This window comes from Cyanistes caeruleus, chromosome 19, assembly GCF_971803275.1.
Source record: "Cyanistes caeruleus chromosome 19, bCyaCae1.hap1.1, whole genome shotgun sequence".
Classification (NCBI taxonomy): Eukaryota; Metazoa; Chordata; class Aves; order Passeriformes; family Paridae; genus Cyanistes; species Cyanistes caeruleus.
In genome coordinates, this window is record NC_141719.1 from 11,462,360 (window position 1) to 11,487,683 (window position 25,324).

The 25,324-nt window shown below is 51.5% G+C and overlaps 4 protein-coding genes and 1 long non-coding RNA gene across 10 annotated transcripts in view; 2 read left to right on the forward strand and 3 right to left on the reverse strand.

Moving 5' to 3' along the window:
* Positions 1 to 1,283: 1,283 nt before the first annotated feature.
* On the reverse strand, positions 1,284 to 5,233 carry PYCR1 (pyrroline-5-carboxylate reductase 1). 2 transcript variants are annotated; one of them, XM_086856951.1, is made up of 7 exons: positions 4,979 to 5,233; positions 4,047 to 4,117; positions 3,772 to 3,951; positions 2,958 to 3,179; positions 2,398 to 2,490; positions 1,861 to 2,024; positions 1,284 to 1,762 (listed from the first exon to the last, which is right to left on the reverse strand). In XM_086856951.1, exons 1-7 carry the CDS (start codon positions 5,100 to 5,102, stop codon positions 1,612 to 1,614), a joined length of 1,005 nt encoding a protein of 334 aa, XP_086713077.1. In that variant the 5' UTR covers positions 5,103 to 5,233; the 3' UTR covers positions 1,284 to 1,611. The 2 variants fall into 2 exon arrangements, with proteins under 2 accessions (XP_086713077.1, XP_086713078.1); XM_086856952.1 differs by lacking the exon at positions 4,979 to 5,233 and adding an exon at positions 4,227 to 4,407.
* A 1,796-nt stretch (positions 5,234 to 7,029) lies between these two features.
* MYADML2 (myeloid associated differentiation marker like 2) lies at positions 7,030 to 9,234 on the reverse strand. Its single transcript, XM_023938911.2, has one exon. The coding sequence runs from the start codon at positions 9,232 to 9,234 to the stop codon at positions 8,329 to 8,331; it is 906 nt and encodes a 301-aa protein (XP_023794679.2). The 3' UTR covers positions 7,030 to 8,328.
* Positions 9,235 to 12,155: 2,921 nt separating this feature from the next.
* On the reverse strand, positions 12,156 to 19,160 carry NOTUM (notum, palmitoleoyl-protein carboxylesterase). The gene is made up of 11 exons (XM_086856904.1): positions 18,646 to 19,160; positions 18,362 to 18,414; positions 18,114 to 18,209; positions 17,518 to 17,578; positions 16,545 to 16,603; positions 15,433 to 15,535; positions 14,479 to 14,670; positions 14,044 to 14,144; positions 13,798 to 13,945; positions 13,498 to 13,545; positions 12,156 to 13,387 (listed from the first exon to the last, which is right to left on the reverse strand). Exons 1-11 carry the CDS (start codon positions 19,158 to 19,160, stop codon positions 13,081 to 13,083), a joined length of 1,683 nt encoding a protein of 560 aa, XP_086713030.1. The 3' UTR covers positions 12,156 to 13,080.
* LOC111945236 (uncharacterized) lies at positions 18,024 to 23,921 on the forward strand. The gene is made up of 3 exons (XR_015277918.1): positions 18,024 to 18,407; positions 20,056 to 20,189; positions 20,768 to 23,921. It is a non-coding gene; the product is annotated as an uncharacterized LOC111945236 (long non-coding RNA).
* A 928-nt stretch (positions 23,922 to 24,849) lies between these two features.
* Positions 24,850 to 25,324, forward strand: part of ASPSCR1 (ASPSCR1 tether for SLC2A4, UBX domain containing) — a 38,647-nt gene continuing 38,172 nt past the window's right edge. For 2 of the 5 annotated variants that reach the window (XM_086856941.1, XM_086856942.1), the window contains exons 1-2: positions 24,920 to 25,077; positions 25,161 to 25,216. In XM_086856941.1, the coding sequence (XP_086713067.1) occupies positions 24,979 to 25,077; positions 25,161 to 25,216 (155 nt within the window). In that variant the 5' untranslated portion in view covers positions 24,920 to 24,978. Of the gene's footprint in view, positions 25,078 to 25,160; positions 25,217 to 25,324 lie in introns of all 5 variants that reach the window. The other 3 variants (XR_015277916.1, XM_086856943.1, XM_086856939.1) reach the window with 2 other exon arrangements.

Genomic DNA, 25,324 nt, shown 5'->3' on the forward strand with positions numbered 1-25,324 from the left:
ACCACAAGCCTTGCACGGCCCTTGTGGCCCCTGACAGGATGGGTTTCCATCTGCCACGGTGGCCAGCTGAGTTAGAGGTCTCTAACCATCTAGAAATTCATCTATGGCTCTGTCTCCCTGCAGAGAGGCTCAAACTCAGGCATCCATTCATTCTGCATTCCACTTCTTCAGCCACGTGGGATCTTTTTCCACAACACTCCCTTGCATTTTGCATCAGCCAGTACTTCAACCGTCTGACTTCTAGCTTGGGCTGTCTGCACAGGTATTACAGATCCTGAGCAGGAAAGGGAGGACCATGTAACACCCAAGGACTCCTCACCTAGTGGCCACTGCCAGTGGCAAGAGCCTAACCCCAGTGAAAACAGTTGGGATTAGTCACAGCTCTCATCAGAGATGCAGTTTTCTATGTAAAGAGGGAAGACAAGTAACCATCTGTTACTCCTAAAGGGTCATACCTCGCTGGCAGCCAAAAGCCTAACACTAAAAATACTTTACCATCACCAGCTCCTCAGAGACAGCAGGAAATGTAAAAAGTCACTGCCTCTCCACCTGCTAAACCTCCCAGGCAAGGCCAGCAGTAAAGAAGGGGCAGTGAGAGGTCACAGTTCCCTGAACCAGACTGAGCAGAGAGAAGGGACGGGCACTGGAGAGAAAAGAAGCATGGTTCAATGCTCACATCTCTCTAAGTGGTGGGAGATCAGGCAGCATGGTGTTTCTGTGCCAGCATCTGCTCCAGCTAATAATGGCAGTGACAGGACATAAGCTCATGTCAGCACATGCAAGATGGGGCCAGAGAGGATTAAAACTTTGAAACCAAAAGTTCTGAAACATCTTTAAAAAATCCTGTTAAAAAAAATCCTGCATGGGACACCACAAAAACTGCTTCAGTCCTGGAAGTACCCAAGGCTTCTGGACAAATGATTTCCTTGACAAAGCTCTGATGAGAATATCACCCCTGCCCAAGAAAGCAACAGTGCCAGGGACAGCTCACACCAACCCCACTACAGGTTAAAGACCCTCTGCTACAGCACTGTCCCACAGCTGCTGCAAGCCACAAGCCTGGTACAGGGGACACCAACATGCAGAGTGAGCGTTTTTCCTTGGACAATGGAGAAATAACACAGAGAACACCAACAGCTGTGGCTTAGGAATGGTATTCCCTGTATTAGTGTTCCCACTCAAATATTCAAAACCACATGCTGCTCACTCACTCCCCTCCTGTCCCTCTCCCCCTGTGGTAGGCTGGAGAGGAGAACTGGAGGCACAAAAGGTAAAGATCATGGTTTGCTATAACAATTTACTGGAAACAGTAATGAGATAAGAAAACAATAACAACAACAATATTAAAAAGTGTAGAAGAGAGGCAAAGGATTCACACACATTTGTTCACCACATGTAACATGATGTTATTCCCACCGCTCGCTTCATGCAACCAACAAGGGACCCCTTCTCCCCATCCCTCTTCAGCCCCTCTCCCCTGCCACAAACCTTCCCCTTTGCCCACATGCATCATGTATAGAATAAGCAGGGTCCTGGCCACTGCAAAAATTAACCCTGTCCTACTGCAACCAAGACATTGACATTCAGCACTACCAGAATACAGCAGTCTGGTCAATTCTTCTTGCTCCTGTTGGTGAACAGGCTGACTTTGCTAGCAGATGCCACAGACAGAGAAGGAGATTCCAGCTTCACCTTGTCCAGCAAAGTTTTCTTTATGGCTGCTGGGGAAATTTTCTCTTGGTCTGCCAAATGCTGCAGCTCCCTGCAATGGGGCAGTGGGAGAGGAAGACATAGAAAAGAGAAGATGGGGAGGGTGGGGGGCAAGTCTTGCAAGCTCTTTAGGACTTCCTAGGTACCCACCTTGTCCGGATACAGGAAGCCTCCACAGCATTGATGAGGAGTGAGCGAAAGCCACCACTCTCCAGGAAGTGCAGGGCATGGATAGTGGCTCCCCCAGGTGAGCAGACATTGTCCTTCAGCTGACCAGGATGCTGCTCAGATTCTAACAGCATTTTGGCAGCACCCTGTAGCAAGGAAAACACCTCTGACTGAGGAAGCTCCCTGTCACACACTCCTCCCCTGCACAGAGCAGCACCAACACTCCCAACTGGCATACTTATGCTCCTGCTCCTGCAGGCTGCCAAAACACTTTTCAGAGCTGATGAAACCTGCAAAAGAGCAGAGTTTCCCAGGCCCCAGCTCCCACACCACCACCAGCGCCAGCAGATTGCTGCGGACACTTCCTACAGCGCCTCACCAGGAATTTGTGTGCATTCAAACCAAACACATTCTTTAAAGTAAATTCTGTGAGAGGACCAAGATCATTTAAAACTGTGATGTGTAGATTTCTCTGAGAAGGCACAGACTCAGATTTGTTATGCAGGAGGTAATACTGACCAGCAAAGCCTGTGCTCCAAGTCGGACTGCCAGCCTGCGGGGAAGGCCCATCTTTACTCCTCCATCCGCAAGAGCATCCAGGGCAGTGAATGCCTGAGACCAGAGAGAGCAACAAGGTGACTGAAAGACTCTGCTCCAGGACTAGGAAGTCTCAGAGAATCCAGGGCTTCAGGATTATTCTGTGACTCCTATCACTTAGTCTTGACAAAAGCCTCCCCCTTTCCTTCATGGATGCCACACCAGGCTTCCCTCACACTAGTTCCAGCTCAGAGTAGGGGGAATGGGAGAAATTCAGCTTCTCCATCATGCAAACTGCAGGCCCAAGTTTTGAAACATGGATGCATGGACACTGCACACTGGCTATGGACTTCAGACTCATCTCACTGGTAAAAAAATTTTCCAGCTGTCCCAAACTGGACACCTGGATACATGTCCCATTGCAAATGTGTGTGATGGGGAAAAAAAAAAAAAAAAGACAAGCTGAAGATGCACAGACTTTATGGCAGGCAAAGCCAACTGCTCTCCCCAAGACTGCCACTAGCTGAGGAAACAGCACATACATACGCAGGGCCACTGCCACTGAGCCCCGTTACAGCATCGATGAGGTCCTCTTCCACCTCGGTGCAGAAGCCCACACTGGCCATCAACTGTTCCAAAAGCTTCCCATCTTCCACATCTGCATGAGTTCCAGTGGCATAGACTGTAGCACCTTCCCGGACTATCACAGGGGTGTTGGTCATGCACCTGATCACTTTTGGTGTGGGGCAGAAGGTAGAGAGTTTCTTAGGGCAGAAAATCATTGAAGATAGAAAGTATGAAAAAAGAAAGAAGGAAGAAAAATGAATTTAGTGCATGTTTTTTATCCATGGGCTGTGTAGGAAAAGATCCCCCAGGGGCAAGAACAACACAAGAAGAAGGAAAAGAGACCCGTGTATCTCAAATGCCCTGCTTTGAGCCACAGCAGCCCATCGGTGAATGTGAAGCTTTCATCAGTACCAGCAAAGCAGAAGCTGGGCAAAGACAGGCTGGAAATGGAATCCTAAAGGCGTCAATCCCACATCAACCCACAGATCTCCAGAACAGCTCCTGCAGACACTTAGCATAAAATCTGCAGAAATTCAGGGGAGATGACTCACTGCTGTTAGAAGAAACATGATCGGACAGCACCTCATGTCCGGGAAGATCTGGATAAAAGCCCTATTAGCATTTGCTGATGAAGACAGGCAAAGGTGACTGAAAAAAAGTTGGCTGCTGCTGCTGTGTGACTTTAGTCCTGAGTAGCACAAGTAACGTCTGTCCCTTGCATCGGCTCCTCGGGGTCAGAGGAGTGGAAGCAGCCCGTGGCCAGCCTTGCAGGGCCCGGTCCCCTCTCACCTTCTCGATGGAGCTGATGGTGACGCCGGCCGCGCAGGAGACCACGATGTGCCGGGGCTCGATGTCGGGGCCCACCTCCTCCAGGATGAAGGGGATGATGGGTGGTTTCACGGCCAGGAAGAGGACGTCGCTGCTCTTCACCGTGTCCTTGTTGCTCACCGTGAAGTTCACTCCCATTTTCTGCACCGGTTTGGGGAGAAATGGGACCGCTCAGGCTCGGGACGGCCCGGGAGGCGAGCGCCGCCACTCGGTCCCCGCTACCCGAGCGCACTCACCCGCAGCCCGCTCACGGTGGGCAGGTCAGTGTCCGGGGAGCTCGCCGTGATCTTGTGCGCAGCCAGGACCCCTGCGAAGGACCGCGCGCGTCAGCCCGACGGACCGGCACCACCGGCCCCGCGCGCACCCGCTCCCAGGAAGCCCCTGCCCAGGGGAAAGCTGAGCCGTCCCGCGCGCACCCGCCGCCGTGAAGCCGCGGGCCAGGGCGAAGGCGAGCTGCCCCGCGCCGATGAACCCCACGCTCATGGCCGGTGCCGCGCGGTCCCGCCGCTCCCGGTCCCGCCGCTCCCGGCCCCGCCGCCGTCCACGTGGCCGCGCGCGCACGGAGAGGAGGCCGCGCGGCGGGGCGCGAGCGCGCAGCCAATCGGCGGGCGGCGGGGCGGGGCAGCGCCGGGGCTCCGCCACTCGGCGTTCGGGGGCGGGAGCAGCGCCCGGGGGCGGGAGCAGCGCCCGGCGCTCTCCAGCGATTGGGGCAACCCGCGCCCGGTGTTGCATCATTCGCCGCCCGCGGGGCCGCCGGCTGCGCCCACCTGCGCCGCCAGGGGGCGCCCTGCTCCCGCCTGAGCCCGCGGGCAGCGCCGCCGCCACGGGCCCGGGCTCATCCCGCCAGCCCCGCCGCCACGGGCCCGGGCTCATCCCGCCAGCCCCGCCGCCACGGGCCCGGGCTCATCCCGCCAGCGCCGCCGCCACGGGCCCGGGCTCATCCCGCCAGCGCCGCCGCCACGGGCCCGGGCTCATCCCGCCTGCCCCGCCGCCACGGGCCCGGGCTCATCCCGCCAGCCCCGCCGCCACGGGCCCGGGCTCATCCCGCCTGCACCGCCCGCCACGGGCCCGGGCTCATCCCGCCTGCACCGCCCGCCACGGGCCCGGGCTCATCCCGCCTGCACCGCCCGCCACGGGCCCGGGCTCATCCCGCCTGCCCCGCTTTCACCTCGGCCGGCCCGGGACGCTCCGGTGTCCGCTCCCTCCTCCTCGGACGGCCCTGCGGCACCTCGTGCTCTGGGAATTGCCCGTGGGTTTCCCGAGGGATTTGCCCGCTCGTGAACGGTTCCCATGCGGGCCCGCACGCAGTGCCGCCTCCCGCCGTGGCTCCAGCACTGCCTTGCGGCCCCGGGCTGTGCAGAGACCGGGCCGGCGTGCAGAGTTCCCGTAAAATACAGGCAGCAGGCAGTGATTTTTTTTCCTGAGTATCATCTTACCTCACTGGTTTATTTTATTTTTTTCCTTGTTTCTTTATTGAAGAAATAAATCTCGGTGCTTTTTCTGTTGATAAATGTTCCTAAATGCTGATCTTTTGGGGATACTGAAACCTGGGCTTCCGAGTAAAGAGAGGAAAAAGCCAAACCAAACCCATTAACAATTCTGATTTGAATCTATCTATGCTGGAATCCTCTGGATGCTGTCTAAATTGGCTGCAGCCACAGGTCCACAATTACTCAACACACATACATCCTAAGATTAGTATACCAGAACAGGTTGGGAATGGTTGGTGACTGGAGAAACCTGGTCCATGGTGAACTACTTGATCATCATCGATTAATTAAGCGGGTAGATACACTCTAGAAATGACAGGGGTTTGGTGAACTTAGGTTGGTAAATCCTGCTGAGCAGATATCAGATGTTCTCTGTCCTGGATTGGGCAATCTCATAGTTTCCAATGGTTGGGGAGTGTTTTAACCACTGAAGCATGAGGTTTTGATTTTTGGTTGGTTTTTTTGGTTTGTTTGTTTTTTGGGTTTTTTTTTTCTCCTAAAAGAGAGGATTGTTGTCCACACAATCTTTTTTTTTGCCATTTTGACCATGTTCACATTTTTTGTTCAGTCTTTGGCTGGCACATGAGAAAGCTAAATCTGAACGCACTGTTCTTGGCAATGATTTGTGTTTCCACTCCTCCAGTCAGTGGGATCATGATTTTCATGTTAAATTCTCTTTCCCCTTATTGTGAAGATACTCAATTTTGCCCTCATTGTTTCCCAAGTACCAGTTTCTCTCTGGCCCTTTGACCCTCGCTCAGTGTAAGTTGCCTCAACTCATGGCATTGCCAGATTTTACCATGTTTCTGCTCTTGCTCCTACTTGGTGCAAAATCTTCCCAGCAAGCAGCCAGCAGTGCCTGCTCAGCTATTTCCAACAGCAGCCACTGCCTGAGCCACTGGAAGTGTCATCCCTGTGGACAAGCACCCTCCCCTGTGGGCTCTTGCCTCTGCTGACCCCCTTCCCCAGCACCCCCAGAGCCCTCAGGATGGGGCTTCTCTCAAGCCTCTCCTGGGCTCGCTGGATTGAATTTTATAACAAAAGCCATGGTCCTTCACAGACACGTGTTTGGTTTCTAGTGAGCTGTAATAACAAAAATTGAGTAATTTTCAAGTGTGACACAGCTTAATTTGTCCATATTGATGGGGCTAGGGTTAGCACAAGGTTAGCATAAATGCTCAGGGTCCCTTTGCATGTAATTTACAAGCATTCTGTAGTTGTACAACCCAAAATTTGTTTGGGTGGCAAGAAATAAAGCTCCTGGTTTATATGTATAGCAGATAGCCTTGGGTCTTGCCCTACCAGACTCCTCTTGGACCACATCTTCCAAATTTCCCGCACTTCACTGGGACTTGTAGAAGAGAAAACCCCCTTGGAAGACTGTTCCTCTGTGCTGGATCCCAATTCTTGTCCCATTTCCTGGCTAATGCTCCCCACTGCTAAGGGCTGGTCCTTGCTCAGAATTATTCCACATAATCTGTCCCAACAAGTTTTCCCTTTGCTCTTCAAACCCCATACAAAGCACTGATGAAAAGTAAGTTTTCTTCCTTATTCCTGAGCCATTCTGCTGCAAAGAATACACTCAGAGGTCTTGCTGTGTTGTGTCTGTTCTTTTTTGGGTCTGTGTTCAGGCTTTGTACATCAAAATAAAGTGAGCTCTGTTTTCTTGCAGAAAGGGCCATGTCTGCTGGAATGAAAGTGTGGAGAGGAAAGTGACAGCACATAGATCTCAGGAGATGTAAGCATACATCTGCCATTCAGCTTTATTTTGTTTTGGTTAAACCATGAATCTTGCTTGACAGGCAGCTACTGGAGATTTTAATCAAAGCACTCAAGTTTGCATGTACTGCACAATCACCTGGACACTCTGGCTTCTCCCTGGAACAAATGAAAATTCCTATGGGGCCTGAAATCTGAGCTGAGAAGTGTGGAACTTTAAAGTGGGTGTTTTGTCAGAGATTGGTCTGAGAAATTCGGCTACTCGGTGATGCAGAGTGCTCAGGAATCCTGCACTTGAGCTGCTCCGGGGTACCATGTGCAAGTTCTGTCACGTCCCATCCTGGCCATGTCCCCTCCCCGCCCAGTTTGGTCTCTTGTGCAGCACTGAGAGATCAATTGGTCTCTGCCTCCCCTATCCTGTGCCCCCAGAATTTTTCTTCCAGCCTACAGAAGAAAACCCCCTGACTTCAGTGTAAAGAAGCGGTGGCCCATGAATCAAGATGGAGCATGTGCCAAGGTATTTTCTGTGCTACTCAGGTGAGGATGGCAGTTCACACACAGTCACTTTGCAGGTTGGCTCTGCTCTGCAACCTGGTTTTCAGCAGTACAGCCCTGATTTCACAAAGTTTCATTTCTGTAGTTAATCAATGTTTGCTAAATAGGAATTAAATAGGCCTCCTCCAAGGTGTGCACTTGAGGATATTCCTTTTCTGTGCTAGACAGCAAAGGAGAGGAAGGGAAAAGACTGGCAACCTTCAAAATACCGTTATGGCTATGATGTTCTTCTCAGAAACACGCAGACTGGAACTGCCCACACTTTCAGGCATTCCACATCTCACAACACAATCCAAACTAACCCAAACTCCGAGGGATTGATTTTAATCTCCTGGTGTTCCTTCATGCAGCTTTTAACTTTTCCACTTCTTGAGTTGTCACTTGGTTACTGGTTAACAGTTTCAAAATCTTTGGTGTCTTTCCTAATATTTGGCTCAGTAACCTGGCAGCCTGCAGCCCCGCTGCTGTGGCTACAAGCATTCCTGCTGCCTGCAGATGCACATGGAGCTGTGTAATTCCTTTGCACTGGCACCAGGCAGGCGAGAGCCATGGGGGAGTTGGGCTGTGCTTTGCACCAGCTGCAGCCCACCTGCTCCAGGTCATTAACTTGTTAGTGTAGTCAGTCCTCACCTCAAAGTTTGGCTGATGGTGTTGTGTGTGTGCCTGCCCAGCACCTCTCTGCCCCTCATCCCATCCCTCTGCAGCTGCAGCGGTTCACAACACTGAGATGTCTCCACAGAGGCCAGCCCACAATTCAGAGGTGTGAGACAAAGCGGATGCGCTGGGAGTACGCCAGGTCCAAGACATAGAGCAGCAGGTTGACATAGGTGAAGATGGCAATCACCAGCTGGCTGTCCCAGGGGCACTTTCCCTTGGCACAGAGGCCAGGGCGTTGTGGGGAGCCGTACTTGCTGTCAAAGCAGAACACTGGCCAGATGACCGCAGCACTCGCGTAGAGCAGCACAGCCCCAAAGGTGTAGATGACCACAGAACGCTCAAAAGGGAACCACAGCAAGGCAGTCTTACCTGTGACGCTGAAGGCCACTACCACCACTGTCACCACAAAGCAAAAGCTGTAGACAGCCACACACCACTGCGTCGCCACGTATTTACCATATTGGCTGTCGTTCACTAGTGCCCCAAAGATGATGCAGGCCACAAAGGCCTGAACGATTTTCAAGAGTCCAGAGATAGTGGCCATGTAGCTGGTGACTTGTCCCGGTTTTGCCCTGGTTAAGAACACCTCAGCGGCGTAGGCGACAAACAGAAGGCCCGCGAAGACACTGGCTGCGATACGGAAATCCCTCACCTCACAGCCGACGGGGTAACAGCCCACCTGGACAAAGTAGAGTGGGTAGATCACTGCCGCCGTGATGGACATGAGTGTGGCAAGCATGGCAAAAGCAGCGGTGAAGTTTCCCCAGGAGAGGCTCAGGCAGCTGTGCAGGTGTGTGAACTCACAGGCAATGATGAACACAGTGATGGCAAAGCAGAAGGTCCAGACAAACATGCAGAAGGTGCCATACGCGGCACTGAAGCCCCCTTGGTGGGCAACCAGGCTGAATGTGGTACATCCGAAGGTCATCTGCAGCAATCGAGCTATTCCTACAGGGGAAGTCACCGCAGCTGTGTTCAGATACGGCCCTCCCGTGCTCTCCATTATCTTTCCGGTCCAGCAGACAATGCACTCAAAGCCTCCTCAAACGTCTTTTCTGGCTCTTGCACCTTTCTCCTGAGTGACACCTGGTCCCAAGTCAGTGGAGTGGCAGCTCAAATCCTGCTGGTCTCTGCTGGCATCAGAGGGAGCTGCCTCTGACGCTGCATCTCTGGCAGCTCTGCACAGACCTGCGGCTGCAGGGAGGTGACTGGCTGGCTCTGCCCACTGGCTGTGAGCTCAGGGTGCTGCTGTTCGCTCTCTGCTTCCTCAGGTCTGAAACCTGCCCCTGTGCTGTCCTTCGGCTGTTTCCTTTCCCACAGGACAGTACTTCTCCCTGGAGGCTGACATTTATTCCATTTTAGCTCTGCAGCTGTAGCTTTCTGCTGCACCGTTCACAGGAACCTGGAGTATAAATAGGGACTTTATTAATAGTTCTGGAATGAGTCCTGCCCCCACTCAGCTGTTGGGAGAGGGTGTTATTTAACACTGAAGCTGCAAGCTCCATCAAAGGCTCTTGATTATCCTTCTGCTGTTCTTCTAGAAACTCTGGGGTGACTGGAATGCTGCTGCTCTCCACACAACCCCCCGTGCTGAGGGGAGGTGTCTGGCTGAGGCAGCGGGCTGTGATCCAGCCCTGCTGCAGGAACAGGAGCTCAGCCCTGCAGGCCCAAGAGCCCCTGAGTCAGGGCACAAACCCAAAGGCAGCACAAACCCTACAAAACAAAGGATTTAGGCCAGAGGCTGAATAAAAGCTGACTCACTTTGCTGCAGTGGATCTGGAGCAGTGATATGTTTACCTGTTGTGCTTTGTGTGACAGCTTGTGACTGTGATGGTTGACAGGACCTGTCTTCAACATTCCCTTAAACTTCCCTGTCTCTCTTTTACTTTATGTGGAAATCAGCTTTTCTTGTATCTCTGAATGAAATAGCTGAATAGATTTTTATTTTTTTTTTTAATTGCTTTGGTATTCTTAGCTCTGTTTTGGAGCACAGATTTCAATAAATAGTGTTAAACTCTCCCTCCTGTGAGATCAAAGCTTTCACAGTGAGCCATTCCTGGTATACAGTGCCACCCAGACTTCATCCGTACCCAGAAGTCTCTTAATTACATCTCTAAAAGCCCCGAACAAAATTTCTGATGTAATTTCAGAATGGGAATGGGTGAATGTTTTTACCACAACATAGCAGAAAAATTCCTTCCTTACCCCACGGCAGCATTGCTGACTCCTCACCTGCAGTACTCATCCCAGTATGGAAGCAGAACAACTTAACTGTTGGAATGGTTCACATGCGAACCATACAAATTTTTGTGTGTAATGATAAAATGTGCCTACCTTCATCTTTGTCACCACCTTGTAACCTCAGTGTCTCTTTCATTCCTCTCAAGTCCCTTCCATTTTCCTTTGAAAGGCCTCTGGTGCTAAAAGTACAAAAGCCTGCATTTATTTGGGGTGGAAGCTGCACAATTAACATCACAATAACCAGGAAATGTAGCAGGAGAGCCGAGGAACTCCAGATGAACAGGTTCTCACCCTGAAGTCCTGCTCTACCTGACTCTGTTTATCCTTCACCTCTAGCAGTTTTCCAGGCCTCACTGGCAATGGGTCACTGGCACTTTCTGCACTGTGGCACTTTCTGGCGCATCCCTTCCCACCTGCCTGGGCAGCAGCAGAAAACCCAGGGACACTTTAGGGCGTCATGGCCCACTTGGGACACATCACCCGTCAGTTCCACTGGGGCTCAGTGCAGAGCTGGTCCTGCTGCTCAGCCTCTGCTCTCCAATGAGCAGTGCTGCCCATCTGGAGAGCCCTCAGCATCAGTCACTGCTGGCAGAGGGCAAAGGTCCCCGAAACCACACCAGTGGACCAGTGCACCAGACAGACCACAGCTGCTTTTTCCTCAAATAAAGAACTGTATCTAGTCAAAGGAGCACAGAATACAAACACATGGCACTGAATTCTTCCAGTCTTGTCCTTTTTTCACTGGCTTCTGCACAGCGGAAACCGGTGAAAAATGTAATCAGGACAATTCTACTTTTATACCCAAGTCATTAAAACATAAAGGATATCAGTAATCTCCAAACTGATCATAGGCAAACTCCACTGATGTTTTCCCATTTTTCAGTTCACTGGGAGCACCAACCACTTTCTCTTTTTTTTTTCTTCATCTTCAATCTGTGTTAATCCCATCATGCACAGCAGGACAGCTGATTGTGGTGGTCTGTGTGTGGTCCTGTCAGACTTTCCCTGAAGTCCAAGAAAAGGAACCAAAGGGCTACAGTTTGGTTCATTTTTTGGGTTTACTTACCCAAAACAAGGGATCTCACAAGCAGCACCACTGTTCTAACCTGGCAAGGTCTTTCTTGAAAGTACAGGTAATTCTTCTAGAATCTTCTCGAAATTCTCTGGGGCAGCCATGCAATGTAAGCATGTTCCCAAGTGCAGGCACACACACCTGGTGCAGGACCTTGCGCAGTTGGGACGTGCAGCCGTGCTCCTCGTGCAGGTGTCCCCACGCCCCCGCACCGTGCCGCAGGGCAAAGCTCTGCTCCAGCCGCCCACATGCTCCCACCCAAGGAATCGTCTCCTCTCCAGCCTCAGTCATGCATTCTCCATCCCCCCCTTGTTCTCCTCCCTCTGCCATCAAAGGGGATTCTCTATGCTGTGGTGGGTGTGTTCCCAAATGATTAGAAGAGAAATATGTTGGTGCTTGTCTTGCGTTCTCTGCTTTTTCTGCCCCAAATATTTCTGATGCTCTGCTCAAACATTTCCCTCACTGGAAGAGAGGCCTTTGCAGCAAAGCCAGATCTCCCTCCACCTCGGACTACCTGGGGAATCACAGGCAAGCTGAAAAGGCTGTGAAAGTCTCTGTACTTAAACCTTACATTACAACCTCTTCATCAGAGAAACAATGACAAGGCACACTGCAAGGGGAACACAGAAATCTAATTAATACAAAATGTCAACACCACCCTTAGCCCTCTCCCAGGCACAAGTGACCATCAGGATAACCCATCCAAATGAGCAGCATATACAACTTTACAAAGACATAGGTATGGTTCTCTGGTCAGCCCTTATAAATAGCATTTTACATATTAAAATAAATATGTCCACGTTGCCAAAGTAGCAAGAGGTTTCTTCGTTATTTAAAAAAAATATGTTACAATATCCTTTATATTTCTTGCTTAGTTTAAAAAAGTAATTAAAAAGTCATTTTATAAAATAATATGAATAAATTGAGTACAAGAATGTCCATCCCTAGCATGTGTCCTGGGTCTGTATACTGTGACTCAGCATGAGATGCTAACCTCCAGGAAGTAATATAATCATTCCTTCACTTGTAGTTGGACAGAAGAAATCCAGTGCTTGCTTTTTTCACCACTTGTAACAAGTCTATGATGTAAAATTCATGGCAAGGGAAGATGTCCCAGATCTGGGGAAGGTTCTCATCGCTGCTATTTATGGCTTTGCTACTCCCTGTATCTGACTGCCTTGTGTAACACAGGAAGAGGATGTGACCGGCTGAAACTTAGCCCTGGAGTCTGGAGGGAGGGAACAAGTTCCAGCCAAACAGTGTAAGCAAGAAATTGCTGCTTGGTTTTTTTTTTGTTTTGTTTTGTTGGGGTTTTTTTGCTTTTTTTTTTTTTGGTTTTTTTTTTTTTTTTTGTTCTTGACACACCATAAGCGTGCAAGAGTGTGGGAGCAAGTGAGTGCACAGGTGTGAGTGTGCCATGGGTATGAGGATGCATCTGCCTGCAGGAACATTAAGGAAGAAGATTAGAAAGTTTGGGAGAAGGGCTGAGAGTCTCTCTCCTCCTGATCTAATCTCTGCCCCTCTGATGAGCCATGCCTAGTTACTACTGCTGAGCATCCCCAGGAGTTTACTGGGCTCCAGGCCCTGCTGCTGTGCCATCTTCTGAACATCAAAACCCATATGCATGAGGAACTGGATCACATTCATCTCTTGCCCTGTGAATTGGTCCCTGATTGTGGGGCACGAGGGGTTGCAGTGAGGCCATGGACAGTTGTCAATCAGGTGAATTGGGCAGCCTTTCAGAGGAGCCTTCCCATTTTTGTTGCTCTCGTGGAGGCTCCGATCCCAACAGTGGAGGGCACGGGGTAATGATGTTCCCTTCACCTGGATGTCAGTCCAGTGACTGAAAAGACAAACCGTACAGATCACATCAGAGGGGCCAGGCTGCCAGCACACATTCATTCCCAAGCCGTGTCCCCATTCATCTCTCACAGGCTCTGCACAAGCACTTACTTGCGTGTGATGATCTCATGGGACAAACAAGCAGGAGCAAAGCTCGCACTAAAGGAAAAAAAGAAACGTGGATAATGTCTTGAAGGACAAAGTAAGTCCTGCTGAATCAAAGCTTCCAGACTAGGGAGAGGGTGGAATTTTACACAAAAATGAAAAAGGCAAGATTCTTGATGTAGATGAACTTACAGTTAGAAAATTTACAACACTCCTTTTTCAGCAGAGGTCTGAGAACACAAGCACACCAAATAAGAATGTCCCTTAGAAACAAATGTGCCAGATTTTTCTCAATGAAATACTTACGTCACATCCTTCAAGGTATTTCTCAGCTCTCTACCCAAATTCTGGATGTAGAGCCACTGCCCTTCCTGAACAGGCTGGCCAGTTAGATGCACATTGTCTACAGTAAGCTGGGCCTCATCAAAGAGCCACTGGACAACAAAGACTGGGCCTAGAAACACAAAAAAATTGGGAAAGGGATTGCTCCAAGTTAGTTAGAGATACAGAGGAAACCCTAAATCCATTTGATCTCTCTCCTTTGGTACTTACATCGAAGAGTGGGGTAAATCTTATATCCAAAAAAGCAATTCCATTCCTCTCCCTCTTTAAACTGCAGCTTACAGCGCTCAGGAACAATGCCATTCCAGTATCTACAAGACAAGGCAGTAACAAAAGGGGAGGCATGGGGCAATTCTAACAATGTATCCTCTCCATATCCTAGTTCTTGCTCTGATTAGAATTTCAACTGACAGAACAGCTCTCTCAGCAGCATTGTCCCATCAACATATTTTAGAGCATCTATAACTGTACACATTCTTTCACACATTTAGACTTTATTGTCTTTTCCAATAAAATCATTGAAAAAACACTGATGTGGACAATAAATACTCCTTAAGTATCAAAATGAAGGAACACAGCAAAGGAGGACATTTTTTCCACACTCTAACTTCTTACAGTTCTGTACCTTAGAGTATCTGACTGTACCTTATTCCTCTTCTGATGGCCTCTGTTGGAGCACATGTTATGGTATCAATACAGTCAGTTCTGCGATACTGTTTGTTATCCAGGAACCATCCAGAGTCTGCCAAACCTCGAACCTGAATCCCTTGATAACCCATTTCCTCCAGCTGCTCTGCCACTCGATCCACGTTCAGGAGCACTCCTGTCCCTCCAGCACTGCAACAGCAACATCAGCACTGCAGTCATGAGGCACCCACAGGTGTAGCATCTTGCCAGCAGACTTTCCTCAGCAGTGACACATTATAAACACCTTCATCCACTCACAGCAGAGCTATCCAGCCATTCAACACGAATTTGGTAGACACCACATTATTTCCTTGCTTCGCAACACTAAGAAATAAAGCCAATGCTGAGTAATAATCTGGTAGCTCAACAAAGCCCTGTTGTTACTCTCTTTCCTGGGAGATACACATGCTCTGTATCATTTCCAAGGGGGTTGGCTGCTCAAAAACTAAAATAATCTGAAGTGAGACAAATTCACTCCTAGCAATTTCTCTATTATACTCCTGTGTAATACACTGAGTGTACCAGAGCTGTGTGCAACACAGAATGATCCAGAGCACCTGTGTGAGGCAACTTTGGTTTTTATTTCAGTGTCCTGAATCAATGCACAGGAGGTGTGTGTCTTATGATGTGGGCCAACAGGAATCAGAATACTTGGTGAAGACAAGAACACAAAGCTTTGTTATTTTCTGGGTTTTTCTTAAATGGATCTGGACCAGAAGCTGATGAAGTAATATTGTACCATCCCCAGTAAAACTTACACCAGAAAACTGACCAGAGATACAGGGTTTGCTGTGTTAGTGTTACTGTACTCTTAGAAAAAATATTTCAGGAGCTCCTGAGATTTCCTCCCTTAACAGCTTTCGACTTTGGAAATCTCCTGTCTTCTCAAAACAGAATCTTGTGGATACCTACCTGCTCCCTGCTAGCAGCAATACTTTGGCAGTGCTCAGACCTCTTCCCACCAGCTCCTTTATAACCTCCTGTATGATCAGTGCTCCCATGAAGGCATATTCATCTAGAAGACAGTTCAGTGTCAACAACATTTTTTCCTGTCCAGGCTCAGACTTTTACTTCCTTTCCAAAAATTCTTAAGAACTTTCCAAAGTTCTAAACTCAAGCTCATTTTATTCACCTATACAAAATATACCTATCAAGAGATTCTCCCCTGCCTCATACAAAATGTGCTGCCCTGAAAATGAGTCGAGTAAACTGAACACTGAATTACACAAGTACCTTCCTATGATAGTGCTTAGAAATGAGTAAACTTGGAAAAGGAAAACAAGAAGGAAGGTGCTGGAGGAACAAACATGCACCTTCCTACCATCTGGAATCTCAGTTCCAATTTACTACTTCCCCTTTTCTCCAATTCATCAAGCCAATTCAGAGAAGCAATGCTTCACAAGATGTTACATGCACAAAGACACTGCTTCCTTGGCACCACCAGTATCCGTGGTTGCTGATGTGTAACTGCTCCATAGGAACAGCCCCAAGGAGCTGGGATGGAGTTAAAAGGTCCCTTACTGTGACATCACCAGAATGACAGCGGATGGCAGTGTATTAAGATGAACTACGCTGTTTCCCAAAGAAACCTGCAGACAGCTTTAGCTTGACTCACAATGACTCCAGCCTAAAGCCAGATAGCCTCTGGATAAGTCTGACACTAAATTCACAGTCCTGCCTCTCAGGTCAGACATGCTAAAGTTACATGCAACAGTCCATGGTCCTTCAGCTGCAGCAATAATTTGCTACATGCTGGAACCTGGAGATTCATCTGAAAGGAATTTTGGTCCTCTAATCCTTGCATACTGCATCAGTGTAACATCTCTTCAAGCAGTGGCTCTGAACTATGTCAAAACAGCCTGAGCTAAAGAGATCAGGATGTTTTATCTGGAAGTAGCTTGATATTCTTTCCTGCCCTTCAGCAAGAAAAAGCCTGTTTCTCATCCACGTGGTTTCACAGAAGTCTGGCCACATCCTTTAATGTGTGATCTCTGGGGCAGCAATGGCCCATCAGCAACACTCACTTTTCTCAGACTTGGAAGAGGCACCGCTCCAAACATCACTTGAGCAATATGGGATGAATCTGTAAGAGAGAGCTCTGTGAGTCCTGCTGTGCCTCTGACACGCACAACAGGGTGAGGATGGGGTCACCTAACTGGAAGAAAATTAAATCCTGATAAGGGGAAAAGGGAAGAGTTTCTGTCCAGTTTGACAACTTACCTTACTGCACACCAAGTGGCAACTGTAATTGTCTTGAATTTTCTCCTGAACACCGATAGTTTTACTAAATTAAATCAATAAATCACATGTCTTTTATCAATCTATTTGAATCACTAAGCTCAGTGGACAGAACGATGGAGCATGACTTTGCTCTCAGCTATTCTGCCAAAACAGTGGATGGCCTGTCACAGGGCAACTCTCTGTGCTTCAGTTTTTCACACAAAAAATGAGAAGACTCTAGTCAGTGCAGTGTAAATGCTGACTGCAACCACTGGAGGTTTTTGCAGGAATTAACTTCCCATGTCTCTGTTTTGCAGAGGACAAATTAACATCCCTTCTGTACTTATATATATATATATATATATATATATATATACATATATACTGACACATATAGAGACATCTATATATCTCTCTCATTTCTCTTCTTTGAACTAAGAGAGCTGCTCCACATTCTTCTCAAATTGTCAGATGTGTAACACACTATCAGCCCACAACTAGTGATGGATTCACCACTGCAGCTCTTTGAGAAGGCTCTCTATGCTATCCCCAGTTTTTCTTCATTAGATCACCCCACAGCTCCAAGGAGATTGAACTTGAGTTTCTCGACCTTGTCAGCCCTACATGTTAGAAAGCTGAACTGCAGCAAATGAGGAAACACACAATTTCCTTCTCCAGGTATTAGTCTTAAGCTGTCTCTGCAGCACTTTTGCAAGCCTGAAAGGCAGGAGATGCTGTTTAAGTATAAAGCTATTTCCCTCTGTTGTCCCTCCTTACACCATGTTTGCATTCCACCAGTGGGGATTTTCTTCTGGCTGAGAGGACAGGATCCCAGTTCCTGCAGATGGGCACAAAGAAACAAGAAACATACAGATGACAGTCTGTGATTTCAGCGGAATCGTAGGAGCCTCATGCAAGACCTCTGACCACACAGAAACAAACATCCATGATGAAAAACATTGGCAAGGGAAGTGGAAGGAACATTTCTAAATTTGCCCTTAGGCAGATTTGACATTCAGAATTTGATTCATGCCACAGATGAAGCCTGTCTAGAAGCTTCTTGTAGTACATAAAAGACCCGTGATGCCTATTTAAGTACCTCCCCAAAAGACAAATCCTAGCAGGTAAATTCCAATATACTCAGTCAGACGGTCTGTGTGAGTGACGGAGGTTTGGGTACCCAGGAGGCTGCGGCATGAGAAGAGAGCGAAGAGAGGAGCGCTCATTACCGGCGATACCTGCGCACCCACCCGCCGGCACGGGATCATCACGGGGCAGCGACCAGGCACCTCGCAGGGTGGTGACGGCGGGCGCCGCCTCAGCCCGGTCCCAGGCCCTCGGGGCTGCCCCACGGGGTGGAGGGGGCGACTCACCCACGCGGGTCGCGGGCCACTCCCGGGAGCTCATCAGCCGTCGCATGGTGTCATAGCGGGTGTCGCAGTTCTCCCTGTTGAAGCAGTACCACCCTCCTGGCGAGGGGACAGGGGTCAGCCGCCCCGAAGGGCCGGGGGCTCGCGGGCAAAGGGACGGCGGCCCTCAGGGGCCGGGGCACCGAGGACAGCCTCGGGTCGCCGCCCCGCTCCTGGCCGCCGTTGCGGAAGTCGGGGGCGCCGGCGCTCACCTTCCAGGAACAGCAGCCACCGCCGACTGCCTTTGGACTCCTTCAGGTAGTAGCTGCGGGCACAGACAAGGGGCAGCGCGTCAGCGGGAGCCGGGCCGGCCACACGCTCCGGTGCCACTCGGGCCGGGGCCGCCGCCCGGGAGGCGCTCGCTGCACCTGTCGCCGCCCGTGCCGCGCGCCGCCGCGCGGTGGCGCCGCAGCCCTCGGGGCCGGACCCGCGGGGAGCGGCGGCGGCCGCGCGGGGCAGCCCCGGGGCGCCTGGAGGGGCCGGCGCGGGGACTCACCCAGCCGGGCTGCCGTCGTTGCAGGTGACCGAGGCGTTGTGCAGGAGGTGCAGGCGCAGGTCGTGCGGCAGCGCCTGGGCCGAGCAGGGGTACAGCGACTGCGCCAGGCTCTTGACCTGCGCCATGAAGCTGTCCATGTTGCCCTCCACGGCGGTGAAGTCCAGCGGGAAACTCTCGGCTGCCGCCGCCGCCGCCTCGCCTCGCTCGCGGACCACCGGGCCTCGCCGCCGCCAGCCCTTCCTGCCCTCGCCGCCGGGCCCGGCGTGCAGCAGCCCGAGCAGCAGCAGGAGGTGCACCGCTGCCGTACCCATCGCCGCCCGCCGCCACCCGCCGCTCGCCGCGGCAGCCGCCAGTCCCCGGCGGCGGGCAGCGCCGCCCGCGCTCCGCCGCGCCCCGCCGCGCCACCCGCGGGGACGGGGGTCGGCGGCGGGCGAAGAGGGTAGCGCCGGCGGCGCGGGCTCAGCGGCGCGGCTGCCGGCACAGGAGCCCGCCGCCCGCTCCCAGGCGGCGAGCATGACAGAGGGGCACGGAGTGCGCGGGGAGCGCGCCGGGGGCGCCGCCAGCCCGGGCGCCGCGTGGGGCAGCAGCCGGCCAGCCCCCGCCCTGCCCTGCCCTCCGCCCCCTCGGAGCGAGGCGGAGGGAGCGGGGGGTCTGCGCCGCGGCGCACCGCACCGGCACGGCGGGGCCGCTCCGTCGGGGCGCGCCCCGCGCTCGACGGCGACGCCATCGCCGCCCCTGCCGGCGCCGGGGTCGCGGTGGCGGCGGCGGCGCCCGACAGCCTCGCCCGCAGGGCGGCGGGGGCCCGGGGCGGCCTCTCGCCGGGGCAGGGGGGGCGGTCGGGCCGCCCGAGCCCGAGACCCCGCACGTGGCAGCCCCCGTGGCGGCGCCCCAGGCCCGCGCCGCGCCCCCCGATCCGCCCCTCTCCCCCCACAGCCCCGACGGCAGCTCCTCCCCGGCTCCGCGTCGGCGGCACTGCCCGCCCCGCCCCGGGACGTGCCACCGCCGCTTCACCGGCGGAGCTCAGCCCCGCGCCCGACCATCGCTCTTTTGCGGGACCCCGCACGGCGGCCCGGGGACGGCCCGCGGTGCCGCGTCCGGCCTGGCCCCGGCTCCCAGAGCGCGGCGGGAAGCGGTCCTTCGGTGCCAGACATCGGCGTCCGGTCTGCTGGCTTCCGCGGGTGACCGGGGCCGGCGGCGGGTCGTCCCCGGCCGGAGGATGCTGCTGCCGGGAGCAGGAGGGGACGTGGAGGCCCCGGGCGTGCCGCAGTCGCTGCAGGCCGGAGGCGGGGGTTCCGGCCCCCCTGCAGCCCCCACTCTGCTTTCCCGGGGGTCGGAGTCTCCGCGCCGCAGAGGCTGTGCCCTGTTGCTCTCCGCAGCTCGCGAGGTTTACCGCCCGCCGCTCTCCCCCAGGGCCCGGACGTTTCCAGGAATTGCAAGAAAAATCCTGGGGAAAAAGCCGTGTTGTCACCAGAGTGCCGGTCATCTGGGAGAGGGGGATTTCCCTGGAAATGGCCTTATCGCAGACCTCGGAGTTAAAAACCGAGGTAAAACAGAGAAAATGCTACGCTTTGAATAATTCATTTAGATACGAAATAGGACAACTCACGCTCCTCACCAGCCCTCCAGAGGGGAGCAGGAAGATTGTCTTTAATGGGGAATATAATCTATCTGGGATCAGCAAAGGTGAAAATAGTATAATCTTTAAATAGCACGTGGAAGGTTTTTTTTATCAAGCTGGAATTAGGGCTGTCCAACTGCTGCAACTACATTTTTTACCTTACTGTGTTTGGACTTTCTGAGTGTCAGCTCAGCTCTATGTTTCCTACACACGTAGCATGTGGTTTTGGTTTGCTTGCCATGTTGGTTTTTTTATCTTTCTGTTACTCGTACTTACTCTCAGTTCTTGCTCTGGTCTCACTGATTTTTACCCCCAAATGTTTTATTTACCTGCCGATACTGACAACAGTATCTTTAAAGGCAAGAAAAAGTGCTCAATTGCCTGTGCACCTCCTGAAATGCACTACATTCACCCCCTGACAAGTTTTTGGTCCCAGAACATTTCTGCATCGTTGTATCTTTCTCTACACTGGCCTAAACCTCGCTTCCTCGATGTCCACGCCAGGTCCAAGCAATGGATCGCTGAGACTAGTTACGGCAAGTTAAAGAACTCATCAGTCAGCCTGAGCAGAGCTTCATCTGGAAAGTGGTCAGTTAGTGTAAAGTCTGAAGCGGTAAGTTTTCAGAGTGCTCTAGGATCCCTGGAAAAGATGCCTTAACTTCAGGACCTCGTAGTCCATTAGGTACATCAAGAAACCAGAAGGGGTAAGATTGCTGAACTCCATCCGTTGCAGTAAGGCTGCTGTGCCTCCTGTTGCCAGGCTTGGATTCCTCCTGGTGTCCCTTTCTCCACACAGAGGGCTGAGTTCCCGCACTCTGTAATGCCTTGCTTGGTAACCAGCTGGCGCATTACAGGATGACTGATTATGATGCACCAGGGAAGCGTCTTATGGCAGAGAGGAATGCACGATAAAGCTGCAGATCTTTGTTGTAAGAAGTGAAGCAAAGAAATTTAAATTTTGCCTGGCTTGGCTTTACTGAGCCCTCTGACCTCTGACCTCTGCTTCAGGTCACTCAGGGGAGGGTTTGTTCAGAGCACTCCTGCTATCCTTCCCAAGCTCAGTAAAATGTATTGCTTTTCATGGCTGAGCAAGGGGCTACGGGGAAGAATGTAAGGCTGTGGGTCTGGTATAACAGCCTTTCTGATTTCTAAACATTTAAATATGGTACTGTTGAACTCCTTGACATACTGAACTTGAACGAACACCAAAGTGACACAGATTTTAGATAGTTTTATAATACTTCTGCATGAGAGGTTCACTGAGTTTTAATCTTTTGATAAAAGCCTTCCTAAATGGAATAGATTTGCCTCAGTACAAAAAGAAGCTCAGAGAAAGCTGCAGGAATTGGAGTCCTGCTCCAGGCAGTAGAGATTTGGTATTTTTATTGGTAGGAGTGAGGCACATAGGAAGCAAGCAGGAGACTTTTAATGATTGGGAATAATGTTATGGGATATACTGTTTTCATATAATACCCTTGAAAGTGAAATGTTCTGCATAATGTGTTCCACTATGTCACAAGACATGTCTCTGTATGTTCAGTACATTGGACTGTGCTGTACAAAAGCTTATGAGACACTTCTGAATTCCCTCATACCCTGCCAGGATTAAGGCAGCCCCAGCACTTGCCCTTTAGATATTTCCAAAGGAAACTCGGAAACCAAGGGTGTTACACCTGGATCCTGTGTAAGGGCTTGTGCCACAGGTATGGTTCCCCTTCATAACCACTTCTCATTCCTGATTTGAGCCACTCTGCAGCTCTGGCTCAGACTGAGCTCCCTGGCTCATTGCTTGGGTCTTGTCTTGTGTGTAAATTACCCCATACAGCACCACTCACCAACAGAATCCTGCTTTCCTATAGTCGTGCTGCTGCTGCCTCCTCTGACCCCAAGGCCAGGGCTTGTAAAGAAGTCCAGGAGAGCAGCCGAGCCCTCTTAAAGCCTGGGTACATATGTGATGTGCTCGGTAATGCTCTGGTAGGAACCATCTCTTGAACATCCCCAGGACACTCTGTGGTCAGTGATGTTGGTACAGGCAGCAGGAAACACTCCAGAATTATTGTTACTGCGATAAGCAGCTTGTTCTGCATCACGTTTTAAAGCTCATTAGTACATATTTATAGATGTTCACAGCTAATTTCCTATTCATTTTAAAAGAAGAAATAAAAAAAAAAGCAGGTGAGGTTTTGCTGCTTTATGAAGATGCAAGTATGTGTTACTCCCTGTGTGTCTGCGACAACGCAGGTGCAGACAGTGCCAGGACTATGTATTGAATGCAAAATAGCAGCTGCTTAAAAAGTGGGATTAGGGAAGGTCATTCTGTGGTGTGTTCACTGTAATTACCAAAGAAATGCAATTTAAGACAAATTTTTGGAGGATGTTTGGCTCATCTGGTAGATTCATAGGCATCCTGCAGCCTAACAGTGACAGAAATCAGACATAAGGGTGCTTTTAGCCATTCCCAAATGAGTTCCTCTCTCTTTGTGGCACTTTAATGGACTCCAGGTTCTAGTCATCCTCCCTCATTTCTTTCCTGATGCTTTTAATTTCAGATAAATATTTGAGATTAGAAGTGGCTCTGGGTATGAAATGTGACCCTTTACCTCCATTCAACTTTGTGATTACGACATACTATTAATAACCAGAATCACCCTAATCCCACAACTTGGAAATGTTCAGCTCAAATTACATTGGTGTCTTTTTAACAGGAGCAACATTTCTTTAAGGGATGTGTCACTTCCAGATGCAAAAAAAGAAACAGCTGCCTGCTTCAGACATCAAATAGGAGCTCTACTCATCCAGAAATGAGATCAGTGTTTTGGGCTATGAAACCCAAAATGTGTCTTTCAAATCAGAATGGCTGTTCTGTCTGAGCAGGGGGATAGTCACTGCAGTTAACAAAGTCATCTTAATTGCTTCTTCTTCTCCAGCAAAAGTATGGAGTGGAAGAATGGGATATCTTCATTGTGCATGAGATAGTTGCAGAGTTTTGGATCTCTCCCTATTTTAATGACTAAGAAGTACTTGAATATCATTATTATTATTGTTCTTATTGACTAAGAAGTACTTTATCAGGTATTTGTAGCACCCATTTTTAGGCAAGTGTGGCAACTTTCAAAAAATCTTGTCCTTAAGTCCTCAATTTCTTCATGTATATTAATAGCAAAATGCAATTCAAAAGGTGAAAAACTGTATGTCCTGAACACTGTATCCCTTTAAATGTGATGGCAATGATACTGCCTAATGGAACAAACAAAATGTGAAGATGTTTTTAAGCATTTTAAAAAATATTTTACACCTGGACATACTTTATTACTATTTCTACATCTCATTGAACAGTTAGGGGACTGGATGGACTTAGGAATCCACATGGATAAGCCAGAGTAAGTCTCTCCATCCTTAAAATTCCCATTTTTCTCCCTTCTCTGACGCTGCTGATATGGTAAACACAAGCAAGTTTTATCTTTTATGAAAGTGTCTTTCCTTGGAAGGATTTTTTTCCTTTACAAGCCAAGCAAACCAGACATTTTTGTGGGTGCTGGGGGTAGAGGTGGAGACTTAAGCTTAATATATAGGATAAATATAGAAGAAGTAGAGAAAAGAGAAAGTATTTGGCATGTGGTTACAACTTAGGCTAAATAAATTCCAGTGGTTACTCAAACTAAAAGTTTTGGGTTCTTTTTTTTTGGTGGGTTGTTTTGTTTTTATGATAGCAAACTAAACAGACTGTCATCAAATCTGAGAGCGCCTTTGATGCAGAGGCCATGCTGAGACTGAAGGGGAAATCCATAAATGAAATAAAGTCTCTGGGAAATTGTGTATTGTGAAATGTATTCTTTCGGTTCCTTGGCTGCAGCCGTCTCTCATGACCATCTGAGTTTGCAGCGCTTACTACGAGGTTCCAAATCAACTCTTCTTCTGGGGAGGGGGAGAGGCTTTCAGGGGCAGCAGGATTGTGACACTGCCTGGACACTCCTGTGCCAGGGGAAGGCGGCAGGATGCTCCCCATTCTCCTGTGACATGCGGCGTTCGCCAGGGCTGTTCTTTGGCCCGGGAGAACCTTCCCTGTAGGCGCAGAAATTCTCGGTATCACTGCTTGGGAGAGAGACAGTAATCCTTCGGCCCAAGGGGTTTCTGGCCACCAGCACTGCCTGGGGATGACCGGGCGGGCCGGCTCTCTCTTCGGGGTCGCCGCCTGCGCCGCTGGGCAGGGTCCCTACAAAGGAAGTGGCTGATCCCGACACTAGAAACCCAAGGGACAACACAAGCGCCGTCGGTCGCAGCGAGACGCGTGGCTGGCTGCCCTCGCTCCCCGCGGAGCTGCGAGACGGCGCCGGCTCCTGAGCCGCCCCCACTCGGGCCCAGCGGGCAGGGCCGGGGGTAGCCCCCGCCCCACGCCGGGGGAGCAGCCCGAGCCGCCCACCGGCTGCCCGGTCCAAGGGCCGTTGCTGCCGCCGGCGCCCCTCGCGCCCGGGGAACCGCACTCGCCGCCGCTATGGGCGAACCGCTCCGCCCCGGCCTCAGACCCGCCTGCCCGTCCCGCCGCAGGCCGGCTCCGCCAGGCCGGGACTCGTCCCCGACGGCTCGCAGCCGCCGGGCCGGGCCGGGCCGGGCCGGGCCAGCGCCCCCGTCCCGGCTCCCCGCCGGGGCGGGCCCGCAGCAGGACGGCCCCGGGCCGACTCCGCCCCGGTAGCGCGGGGCCGGAACGGCAGGGGAAGATGGCGGCGGCGGGCGGGGGCGGCGCCGCGGTGTCGGTGTTGGCGCCCAGCGGGCGGCGGGTCACGGTGCGGGTGGGGCCCGGTACGGTCCTACTCCAGGTGGGTCCCCGGTGGGGAGGGGGCTGAGGGGAAGGCTGCGACAGGGCCGCCGGCTGGCCGTGACGCCTCTCTTCTTTCCGCAGGTCCTCGAGGAGGTCTGCAGGAAGCAGGGTGGCAGCCCTGGCGAGTACGGCCTGAAGTGAGTGTTGCCGTGGGGCCGGGCCCAGGGCCGGCTGCCTGCGGGAGAGGCCCCGCTCGCCGCCGTTCTCCACGCCGGCCCGGGCGCTGCCGGAGCCCGCGCCCCGTC